The sequence below is a fragment of the Orcinus orca genome, chromosome 19, assembly GCF_937001465.1.
Source record: "Orcinus orca chromosome 19, mOrcOrc1.1, whole genome shotgun sequence".
NCBI lineage: Eukaryota > Metazoa > Chordata > Mammalia > Artiodactyla > Delphinidae > Orcinus > Orcinus orca.
Genome location: NC_064577.1, coordinates 26,830,246 through 26,842,539, shown reverse-complemented (window position 1 = coordinate 26,842,539; position 12,294 = coordinate 26,830,246). Strand labels below are relative to the sequence as shown.

Here is a 12,294-nt window from a genome sequence, read left to right as displayed (position 1 = left end):
TGTGGCCTCTCCCGTTGCGGAGCACAGGCTCCGGACGCTCAGGCTCAGCGGCCATGGCTCACGGGCCCAGCCGCTCTGCGGCACGTGGGATCTTCCCGGACCGGGGCACGAACCCGCGTCCCCTGCATCGGCAGGCGGACTCTCAACCACTGCGCCACCAGGGAAGCCCGTAATTCCATATCTTAATTAAGCTGGTGGTTGAGCTTACTGCAAACTTCTCTCCCGATAATAGGTTCGTATAAAGTCAGTAGAACCTGCATTTTTCTTTTTTTTTGAGGGGGGGGGGGTTTGAAATATTACTGTCTTTTAAAAATTTATTTATTTTTAATTGAAGTATAGTAGATTTACAATGTTGTTAGTTTCAGGTGTATAGCAAAGTGATTCAGTTATACATATATATAATAAATCCATCCTTTTTCGGATTCTTTTCCATTATAGGTTATTACAAGATATTGAGTAGAGTTCCCTGTGCTATACAGTAGGCCCTTGTTGGTTATCTATTTTATATATAGTAGTGCATATATGTTAAACGCAAACTCCTCATTTATCCCTCCCCTCTGCTTTCCCCTTTGGGGACCATAAGGTTGTTTTCTATGCCTGTGAGTCTATTTCTGTTTTGTAAATAAGTTCACTTTTTAGATTCCACATGTAAGTGACATCATATGGTATTTGTCTTCCTCTGTCTTACTTCACTCAGTATGATCATCTCTAGGTCCATCCATATTGCCGCAAATGGCATTGTTTCATTCTTTTTTATGGCTGAGTAATATTCCATTGTATATATACTACATCTTCTTTATCCATTCATCTGTCCATGGACATTTAGAGAACCTGTACTTCTATACCCTCCCTCCAACCTAGCTGGTGCAGGTTCAGAATTAATCAGTTGGACAAAGGTGAGAAGGGACATGCTTGCTGCATCCGTTTCCCCCTCAAGCCCTCGAGGGCAGCTCGTCCCTGTACGAGGCTCAGAAAACTGGCATCAAGTCGCCGTTGGCTCCTTTGGATGGTGCTTAGACTAAAAGGCGGGTTAGAATCTCCCCTTCCTCAGCTTATCAGTCACATCGGAGAGCAAATGTTAAGAGCAGTTAGACCTGTTCCACCTGCCAAAGCCGTTCCAGGCATTTCCATTTAGGAAGCCCTGTGATGTCATAGCGTCCTGACGTCAGAACCTTAAATAATCAAAACCCAGGAGGGTCGAGGGAATTGAGCACCTAGGAGGTTTGATTGTAGGTGTATCTTTGCAGTGATTGGAATATAAAGATTGGCTGGACAGTTGGTTCTCTTCTTTCTTGCCTTTTAGGGTGAATCAAATGCTAACTAGTGCTTTGACTGAGGCTGGATGCCTCTTGAAGGGTGTGTTGCATTTTAAAGAGTGCGTTTTGTCATCACTTCATACTAAGAAGAGTTATTTTGTGGGATTACACTAGGGCTTCTCAGTCTTGGCACTATTGACGTGTTGGGTCAGATAATGCTTTGTTGTGGAGGCTGTGAGTAGTGATGGATGTTTAGCAGCGTCCCTGGCCTCTACCCACTAGTTTACTCCAGAGGCGAGGAGGAGCTCTCAGAGGCTTTGCAGTAGTAGACTGACGTGGCTGGACTTCTGTCTTTACAAGATCACTTTGGCTGCTGTTTGGAGGACAGACTGGGGGCGGGGATGCACGGTGGGAATCAGGGCAGGATGATGAGTCAGAGCTGTTATTTTGGGCAAAGTGGATGAATTCTGGATATATGGGTGGGGCATACTTAGACAATCTCCTAAAAGAACAACAAAAAACCCCTGACATTTCAATAGCACTTCTTTGAACTGCCTATTACTTTCACCTCTTTAATCCCTTCAGCATATCAGCACCAGTTCAGCTGGGTTTATCATCCGCACTTGGAAGGAACCGGCGCCCCAGGCTCAGAGGCTTATCTTGGTCCTCGTGATGTGTCAGTGGTCAGACTTCAGGAAAGGAAAAGAAGCGAGAGGCCAGAAAGGCTGGACCAGGTCACGCTATCTGTGTGTAGCTGATCTCCGTGTGCCAGGGCCCAGCAGAGCCAACAGAGGCCCATGACGTATCCACTGGATGAATGCATGAGCGAATAAACGAAGGAAGGAGTGAGGGTCCAGGGATAATGATCGTTCAGCCTGCCGTGATGGGTGCCCTGCTGGATGTTGGGCGCTTTGTTCCAGTTCCAGTCACCTGTAGAGAGAGCACAGGGTGATTACTCCCAGACCCAGGATGCGGAGACTGCGGCTGAGAGGGGTTGGGGAATTTGTCCAAGGAAACTCACGTGCCAAGCTGGGCTTCTTCCTGGGCGGTCAGATTCCAAAGCCTTTGCTTAATTGCTGCAGTACCTCCTAAAAGAAACAAGATTTCAGAGAGGAAAGGAGGGAGGGAGGGAGGGAGGGGAGGGAAAGCGGGGGCAGAGAGACAGAGAGAGAGAAGAAGGAGGAGAAGGGAGGAGGAAGGGGTGGGGAGGAGGAGAGAATAAGAGAAGCAACAGTGAAGACATTGAGGACTCACTGGGCTGGACCACTTGTGTCCATCTCCTGTCCCTTCTCCATCTCCCCCAACACTTCCTGTGAAGCTGTCTCCGTCCACCCTCTGCCCCGCCCCGCCCCACCCCGCCCCACCCCGCCCCACCCCGCCCCATGCTCCAGTGGGAGGTGCTTGCTGCTGGCAGGTTGCTTAACCAGATCAAGCTACAGCAGTTCCTCTGGAAAGGGCCACCATCCCACTGCCCTGCTGATACCTTGCTGACTGTCAAGTTCATTCTACGGCCTTTGGACGTTTGGGAGGCAGCCCTCTCTGCCTGCACGGCACCCGCCACCTTTTATTCATTTTATTATATTTTAAATTTTATTTATTTATTTTTATAAATTTATTTTATTTATTTTTGTGTGCGTTGGGTCTTTGTTGCTGCGCGCAGGCTTTCTCTAGCTGCCGTGAGCGGGGGTCTACTCTCGGTTGCGGTGCGCAGGCTTCTCATTGCGGTGGCTTCTCTTGTTGCGGAGCATGGGCTCTAGGCGCGCAGGCTCAGCAGTTGTGGCACACGGGCTTAGTTGCTCCGCGGCATGTGGGGTCTTCCCGGACCAGGGCTCGAACCCTTGTCCCCTGCATTGGCAGGCGGATTCTTAACCACTGCGCTGCCAGGGAAGCCCCCCCGCCCCCACCTTTTAAGGAGCCCCTGCTAATTAGTCTGTTCTTACACACTCATCTCTCCTCCCCCAGCTTATGGAGGCTGCAGGGCACAGTTTGCTTTGGAGGGAGAGAATGGGAATGGGCTGGGGATGGGCTGGAGGTAAGAGCCAGTGTACTTAGCTTTAAGGAAACATTTTCTTTTGGGCAACACTTGGGCGCTTCTTACCATCAGTGAGTGCAAGAAAGACAGAGGCAATTTGTATGTTTGGGTTGGTGGGGTGTGTGTGTGTGTGTGTGTGTGTGTGTGTGTGTGTGTGTGTGTGTGTAAGGGGTTCAGTGGGAAAGATGGGAAATGGCAGGATTTGTCTCCTGCGGGTTGGCCACCCTGCTTTAGGGCACTGGCATGGCTCAAGGGAAGAGAGACGTTTTGCTGATCAGGGTGTCCCGTCCCATCCTGTGAGTCCTGAATGTCTGAGGCAGGAAGAACACCATCTCTGGCGTCAGCTGGGCTTGGTTTTCCATACCTCCCTGTCAACTTGGGCTCAATACAGAGCTTTCCTGAGCCTCAGTTTTCTTATCTGTAAAATGGGGTGTCTTAGTCCCTTTCGTGCTGCTGTAACTAAATGCCACAGACCTGGTAGCTTATACACAACAGAAATTTATTGCTCACAGTTCTGGAAGCTGGAAGTCTGAGATGAGGGTGTCAGCGTGGTTGGGTGAGGGCCTTATCTGGCTTACAGACTTCTTGTGTATCCTCACATGGCAGATGGGGCAAGGGAGCTCTCTGGAGCCTGTTTTATAAGGATAACAATGCCATTCATGAGGGCTCCACCCATGAAATTCATATGCCGAAGCCCTAACCCCCAATGGGACTGCATTTGGAGATAGAGCTTTTAGGAGGTAACGAAGGTTAAATGAAGCCATAAGGGTGGGCTTCTCATTTGATAGGATTGGAAGCGTTATAAGAAGAGGGAGAGAGAGAGACATCCCTCTCTCTTCCTTCCTGTGTGTGCACCAAGAAAAGGCCATGTGAGGACACAGTGAGAGGCAGGCATCTGCAAACCAGTAAGAGACCCTCACCAGGCTCTGAATCTGCACCTTGATCTTGGACTGACCTTGGACTTGCAGCCTCCAGAAGTGTGAGAAAACAGGTGTCTATTGTTTAAGCCACCCAGTCTGTGGTATTTTCTTATGGCAGCCCTAGCTGACTAAGACAGCTGGCCTGGCTCTCTCCCTGGTCTGGGAATCTCCTGAAGGCAGAAACCAGCTACTGTCACCACGCCGTCTTCCCTTCCTGGCCCAGTGCATGGATCTGGTGCAATCATCAGTGCCCACAACTATGGACAAAAGTGGTCTGCTCCTATTGGATCCTCTGGTCTGTGGCCACTGTGATTACGGGCAGTGTTTCTGGTTACCCTCTGGTAGGGTCATCAGATAAAATACAGGATACCCGTTACATTTGAATTTCGGATAAGCAACAAATATGAAATATGTTTTTAGCATAAGTATGTCCCCAATACTGCCCAGGATATACTTACACTAAAAAACTATTTGTTGTTTATTTAAAATTCAAACTTAACTGGGCATCCTGTCTTTATTTTTGACTAAATCTAGCTATCTTACCCTACAGTCTTTTTGTAGAAGGCCTGGAGAGCAAAGCAGCAGTTCTCAAAGAGGGGTCCCAGGACCAGAGCAAAAGCAACAACTAGTTCAGAACAGAAAACCTCGGGCCCCACCCAGGCTTCCAGAACCAGAAGCTCTGAGGGTGCCAGCATTCTGTGTTTTGACATCTCTCTGGGTGGTTCCACTGGACGCTATAGTTTGAGGGCCATTGACCTAGAGAAGGATGCTGATGGTGGGAGATTCCATTCCCCACCCTCTCCAAACGCTTCCTGCTTTGTTGCTCACCCAGGGCGTTGGACTCAGCTGCCAAAGTGTAGCAACATAAACGGTATCAGGGACGTTGCGAAAGGAGTCCATTCCTTGGGTGTCTGGGGCTTCTTGGAAGATTGCAGAGGGTTCTGCAGGCCTCTGTTCCACCCGCCCCGACCTGCTCCCGAGCCCGCGGAGGCTGTGAACCAGAGAATTTATTCTCCCGGCCGGATCTGCCAGTCGCAGCAGTGGGGGCGGGGCCTCAAGGCCGGGGGACACGTGTGCCGCGAGGGAAGCAGGAAGTGACCGTGGAGTGGAGCCGGGGAGCCAGCGGCTGCGGGGCTGATGGAAGTGGAGTGGGGGCTTGAGAGGGCACCGAAGTGAGTCGGCTTTTCTCTCCTTCGGCGCCTTCGGTGGGGCTGGGGCCAGCGCGACCAGAGCGTGGGACTCGGAAGGGCAGCCCCGTGCAGTTTGGAAGGGGGTGTCCCTGGGAGAGGAGGGGGTCGGAGGAGAAGCGGGGCGGCCTTGGCAGGTGGCAGAGGAGGGGGAGGGGTGCCCGGAGCCCCACCTCGGCCCCTCTCCAGAGCGAGCCGGAGGCTGTTGACCTGCCTTCCTTTGACAGTGGTTCCCCAAGATCTCCTTTTCATTTAGTGCTTCCCGGTGGGCATGTGTGGGGGCCCGGGAGCCCTGGGAACGGCCGTGGCTACAAGTCCAGCTGCTCCGAAGCCCCTCCCTCTGGTTCTGGGGGTCAGCGGGACCCCTTGAATTTGGCTGGGAATCCGGTTAAGTTGCAGCAGGCCCGAGAGGGTGATTTCTAAATCAACCCCCAGGTCGGCCGGTCCTCGGACCACACTTTGAGTAGCCAGGTGTTAGAGAACATTCTCCACAGTCACGTCAGCCCAAACCCGAATCATTTTGCTCAGTTCCACTCTCGAAGTCAGGACATGTATGTAGGTTTCGTGAAGTGCTCTTTCCACCTCTGCAACTTTTTCATTGGCATCTTGAAGCTGACTCTTGGAAGCAGGGTGACAGGTTTAAAAGGGAGAGAAAATACATAAATTCTCTATCAGCCAGGAGCCGTGTGCTGCTATGTGTGGCGTGGTGCTGGCATCTTTAAAGCTGGAGCGGGCAGAGAATAATCCTGCCTTCCACAAAGCAGCCCAGGTTTATGTATTAGTATCAGCTCACGAGGAAGTCTGAGCCCCATTGCAGAAGCGGCTTTTGAGGTGCCCTGGCTGACCTTCCCTGCTCCCAAGGCGCTCCTGGTCTACCTGCTGGAGAAAACTTTCTGTTCCCTTGGGTGTTTGTGGCGGTGGCCCTGCTGATCCCTCTTAGGGCAGGAGAACTCACTTTCTAAGTTCTTGGTCTTGTAGAAGTTGTTCCAGTTTTAGACCTGTGCTTTCCACTTTGATGTGCATAAGAATCCCCCATGGGACTCGCTCAAATGCAGGTTCTGATTCAGCAAGTCTGGGGTGGGGCCTGAGATTCTGCATTTCTAACTTAGCTCCTAAGGGCGCCTAGCACTGCTGGTTCTGGGACCACCCTTTGAGTAGTGAGGATTTAAAACAGCAAATGGAGGAAACTTCTCCAAGGGGCACTGAACTTGCGTTGCTGACAGATCTTCTGTTGTAGGGATGGGAAGGATGGCGGCTTTGGTCTTCCCTCTGTGTCCCTTTTTCTTACATCTCAGGGTGCTCGGGTGTAAATGGGGTCTTGGAAGGGTGTTTTCCCCTCCCACTAGCCCCCAAGAACACCCACGAGTTCCCTCGTTTGCCAGCTCACAAAATCCATGTTGACTTTGGCCCGTTGGTGAATGTAAACGGTTTCCTCTTTTCTGTAGTTATTAAAAGGCACATTCAATGCTGAAAAACAAAGTTGTTTTTTTGTTATGACTTGTCTTGGACGGTAAGTACTGAGGAGATGATAGCTATGTGCCTTTCTTTGTAAATGCCGTTTGAAATTTTATCTGCGAGTAGCTAGAAGGAGAAGGTTGGTGTAATGATCCGGATGTCTCTGTTTAAAGACAAACGTGAACCATTGTCTGTAGGGTACCTTAACTAGATGACGTATGTAAAAAGGTGGGTTTTTTCTAATATTTGCTTTTCTTTATTTGGTGCAGTCATCATTCTGAAGTCCACTTAGACTCTGGGGACCCAATCGGAATCCAGAGATTCTGTTTCTCTCCAGGGATTCCTGGCACCTCGGCTGAGCCTGGGCACAGCTGGGCTCACCTGGGCTTATCTGGGTTCACCTGGACTCGCAGCCCTCCTAGGTCTGAATCCTGCTGTGTTGTTGACCCTCGTGGCATAAGAGGGCCCTTCCACCCTCTGCCCTGGTTTCCTTCCATGGTCAGAGGCAGAATCTTCAGCTTTTGATCTGCAAGCCCAGGCTGCTGGCTCCTCTCAGACCACTAGGGCCTGGCAGGGCTGAGCCCAGCGGGGTCGTGTCCAGCCCTGTGGTTGCTGGAAGATGGCGGGGGCGGGGGGCGAGCTGAATGAGCCCTTTGAGATGAGGCCCTGACCCCTAGTGTTTATGTACCAAAACACAGGGCTTTTCAACCAACAGGTTTCTCCGCCTCGTAACTTTCCACAGGGAGCGCCTGATTCCCTGTCATTTTAGAGCTGGAATTGAAAACATGTCAAGTCTAGAGGAGATTCCCAGCTTTGGGAGCAGGCGTGCTCAGTGGACTGGCGGAAATGCCCCTTGGGTCTCTGTTTCCTTGTTCTTGCTGAGTGTCTTATTCAAGTTAAGCTGGCCCTTTTCAATTCAACACATAGTTTGTGGTGTCAGAAAGCCCTATTTTACAGGGGTGTCAAGTGTGAAAAAACATCATCCCTGTTTTTAAGCAACGAATGATATAAAAGATGAAGGAGGCAAGCCCACACAAAGAAAACACCAAAGGTGTGTCCTCAGACGGGAGTGGAGAGGAATCAGGGAAGCGTGGAATTGAATTCGGTGTTAGGTGGGCAACAGAGGATTCACTGGGTCTGATGGCTGGAGGGTGCAGAGGAAGGCATGCTGGGAGGAAACCAGATAAAGAGAGACTTGGAGTAGGACCATCTGGGGCTTGTCAAAGGTTCTGGGAATAATTGGGTTGAGTTGGAATACGATGCCCACGCGGGGTGCAGTAGTTGAACAGTTATTGGGCTAGTTCCAGGTCAGTCTATGGCGTGTACCCTTTGCAGGCCTTGGGAACCGCCGTGGGAACTGCCCCGGGGAGCTATTGAAAGTGTGATCAGGATGTAGGTGGAAGAACTTCAAGAGGGAGTCGGAGCTAGTCACCTGTGTTTGGAGGAGACAGAACCGCTGATGGATGGTAGGCAAGGCCAGGTAGAAAAGGCAGAATATGCTGGAAGGCTGCCGTCACCCTCCCATGCGCCCTTCCTCCAGGCTAAATAATTCACATTCTTTGCGATTCTCTTTGGAACTATTTCCCAATGTCGTCCCTTCTGTGGTGGCGTCTGCTCCTCTGCCATCTCCCTGTGTGTCCGCATGTCCCTCCTTTTGGAGTTAGATGATTTCCAGTACCCGGGGTGAAGCTGGATGAAGCCGCCGACCTGCGCCGGGTCATTGAGGTCACTGCGGGATGGATGGCGGAAGGGTGCGCACCAGCAGCCCAGACGTGGGCCAGCTCGGGTGGAGGGGCCGCGGGTGCTGACCCTCTCGTGCTCCTCTGCACACAGCTGTATCCAGCATGCTCCAAGGCCACAGCCCTGTGTCCCAGGCCTTGCTGGGGACCTTCTTCACCTGGGGGATGACGGCGGCTGGGGCAGCTCTTGTGTTCGTATTCTCTAGTGGACAGGTGAGTTGCCTCGGTTCGGTTCTGGGGGTTCTGGGGGTTCTCGGGGACTCTCTTAGCGAGCTTTGAAACCAGCCCCTTCCGCCCAGCCGGGCTGCAGACTCGCTCGTGCCGCCGGCCACAGCTCCAGGTTGGGATGACGTTGGCTCTGCCCCCTTGCCTCCCCTTGTCCCCTCCAGCTTGCTGCGCCCGTGCTTCTGGGTCCCCTGCTTCCCCCCTCCTGACTCAGAGGGAGCAGTAAGTGAGAAGACCAGGTACTCAGCCTCCTTGAGCCCTCTGCCTGATTTCTATCCTCCGTCTAGTTTGGGTCCGGAGTAGGTGGTGATGTGCGTGAGGTTTGTACCTCTCCTGCCCTGTGGCCTTGAGTTAGAGATGGTTGAAAAGACCTTGGGGAAAAGGAGGGGGGGGGTCGTCTGTCCACTTCCTCTTTTACCCCATTTCCAGGCTCTTCATGGACTCCCTCACCCTCTTTGGGATGAATACACGCACACCTGCCTCCCAGGCTCCTATAGACCCCACATCTGCCTACCCGCTCCCACCCCTGCACCCCTAGATCCCCCAGACCCCACCTCTCCCTCCGCCACACTCTACACCCTCCTACACACTCCATGCAAACTCCCACGCTCCTCTCCCCCCCCTCCCCCCAGACCCCTACGCTGGCCCTGTGCATCCCCCTCACATCCCCAGGGCCACCCCCCCTGTACACACCCCACCCCGCCCCTCCCCTTCCCACGCCCCCCTCTTGTGCCCGGAAGTCCTTTCTTTCCTGCACCCTTGACACCCCCCCCCTCCCCCCCGTCCACGGCCTGGAGCCGTCAGCCATGGATGCCTTGATGAAAGCGAAGCCCCTGCGTGGCTCACGCAGCCACAGACACTGTAGGGATGGTTAGCCAGAAGTGTGCTGGGAGGCCTATCTGGAAAGCAAAACCCATCTAGGAAGCCGGCCAGCCGGGCACTCTTGTGTTAGAGCCTGGAAAGCAGTGTTGATGTTGCCAACAAGGTGGGGCCTCCCCCACTGCCCTCACCTGCCTGGGGAGACCCACAGCCCCGAGGAGTCCCGGGTTACTGTCGACAGATGACCTAACCCTCCTCCCAGTTCCTGACAGCCACGCCAGGTCTTCTGGGGTCCTGTCCTCGCGCCCTTCTGGCGCAGAGCACCTTCACCGTCTCATCTCATCTCATCTTCACCAGTTTCTTTTGCGTTGAGAAGGCGAGATCTGAGTCGAAATAGCCGGGGTCTAGCTGGCCCACCTGGCCCTGGAGACCCGAGTGGAACCCCACAGCCCCGTGTGGCCCCGGCCGATGCTGTGGAGGCTCCTCAGAAGGGAGAAGCCATCGCAGAGGTGCCCCCTTCCCCTTGGGAGCCGCGGAGCCGCTCGTTTGTGTCGTGTTAGTGTAATCCCCAGGCCAGTAGGGGGAACTGCTGAGTCCTTTCTCTGTGTGGAGGCACACAGGGGCTCCCCGAGACCCCTCACGCGGTTGGTGATTCGCTAGACTCGGAGGACTCAGCATCGAGTCGTTCTCATGGCTCAGGTTTCCTTCAGCGAAAGGACACACGATAGCATCAGCAAGACAGAGACGGTCAGGGTCTGAAGAAGCCTGTGCCCAGATTTGGGATCCAATGCCCCCTTCCTCCCGTGAGGGGGCGCAGAGCGTCCACATTCCCCCAGCAACGAAAATGCAGTAACACGTGGACCATGTGTCAGCCCAGGGATGCCCAGGTCAGACTCGGGCCCCAAGGTTTTTACTGGGGCCTGGTCACGTGGGCATCTGTGCTGAGCTGCCAACCCAAATCCCAGACTTGAAGAAGGAAAGCAGGTGTTGTGCACAGGTCACCTTGTTTGTGAAGCAGGCACCGGGGCCACCCTTACTGCTCAGGGAGTGGGTCGAGCAGTCCCAGTGCCAGCTTCCCAGAAGCCAGCCAAGGGCTAACCTTGAAAGTGGGACCTTCTAAAGACAGCAGGCCCAGCTGGGCTGTGTGAGCCCTCTCTGCACAGGAGGGGTGCGGGAGGAGTGGGAAGGGGCTCCAGCACGAGGGGATAAAGCCAGCCGTAGACGTGAGCGCACAGGGGTTGGCTCTTCCCCTTCCCCTCCCTGGGGAACCTCAGTTTTCGCCCAGCTAGAATGGGGGCTGTGGTGACGGTCCCTCGGGATAGCAGACACCCAGCCATCCGCCCTCTGCTCTGCTGCCCTTGGCGCGTGGGCTCAACCTCACTCAAGATTCATTTTCTCGATTCAAAAACTCACGTTGTAATTGTAGGAAGCTTGGAAAATATGGAAAAGCTGAAAGAAATAATAAAAAGTTCGTGATCCCGCTTCTCTGAAAGGAAAACCGAACATATTTGTTCAAATGTATTCAGCTGTATTTGAGTGAACATAAGTACAGACATATCTGTTTTCTTTACATAATGAGGAGCAAACTGTCTGTGATGTTTTATAACCAGCGTTTCTCACTGGATGTTGTAAGTACGCCTGCCTGTATCCCTAAATGGTTTTTCGATTATTTTGATTTACTCTGGTTACTTAAATGGCTGTAGAATATCCCGCCATAAAAATGCATTGCAGTTGAGTTAGCCAGTCCCCAACCGCTGGACAGTTAGTTTATGTCTCTTTTTCTTGCTTCTAGAAATAGTGTTATGATGAACATGAATCTTTGAGCACACATCTGATTAGTTCCTTGAGACAAATGTCTGCAAGTAGAAGAACAGGTTTACTGATCTTCAGAAAAGTATAATGCTTCTCCTTTCAGGATCCAGAGGAATGCCGAAAGGATGGTTCTGCCTGACTTTTGAGTTTTATCTGTCTGCTTTGATTAAATTAGTCGATGAGACCAACTTGGCTTATGTCGTGGCAGGGCCAGAGAAGAGTGTCATTTGTGCGGCTCTGGGGTCAGAACCTTCCATCCACCCCTTAGCCACACAGAGGTGGGGAGAGGGTGCCTGTAGCCGGTGATGATTACCTGTCAGCACTAGCTTCCCAGACCTCACTGGGAGGCTCAAGGGTCGGGGTGATGAGCATCTCAGCGTGTCTCTAGTGTGTCCATGTGGCTGTAGATTATATCCCTAACTTAGGCCACTTCCTAAAAAAAACAACAACCACCCTTTTTATTGAAATCTACGAAGCAGATAGAAAAATGCACATTTTATAAGTGTGTACAGCTTGATAACTTTTCACCAGTGAAAATAGTACCCAGATCAAGTGCTGGAACAGGACCAGCCCCCCATCCCCCCGCTCCCACCAGCCCTTTCAGGGTCCCTTCCAATCACTGCCTCCCCACCCCTTACCTCCACTCCAAGGGCAGCCCCTCTCCTGCTCTCCAACGGCAGAGATTGGTTTTCTGTGTTTTGTATAGTATATAAATGGAGTAATCGTATAGTGTATGCTCTTCTCTGTCGGGCTGATTTCACCCTCTTTATTTTCCAGTCTGCTGAATGCCCCTGCCCGGCTGTGAGCTCCATTCACCTATATATGTGTGTTCTCATTTCCATGTGGTGT

General features: G+C 52.4%; 1 protein-coding gene across 14 annotated transcripts in view; it reads left to right on the top strand.

Moving 5' to 3' along the window:
- The window catches only part of SLC39A11 (solute carrier family 39 member 11), a 419,622-nt gene that overhangs the window by 76,490 nt on the left and 330,838 nt on the right, over positions 1 to 12,294 (top strand). For 9 of the 14 annotated variants that reach the window (XM_049701908.1, XM_049701907.1, XM_049701905.1 and 6 more), the window contains one exon: positions 8,684 to 8,802. The exons of 2 other annotated variants lie outside the window; for them this stretch is intronic. In XM_049701908.1, coding sequence (XP_049557865.1) covers positions 8,684 to 8,802 — 119 coding nt within the window. Of the gene's footprint in view, positions 1 to 5,231; positions 5,381 to 8,683; positions 8,803 to 12,294 lie in introns of those variants that run through there. 3 more of the 14 variants (XM_049701904.1, XM_049701913.1, XM_049701910.1) reach the window with 3 other exon arrangements.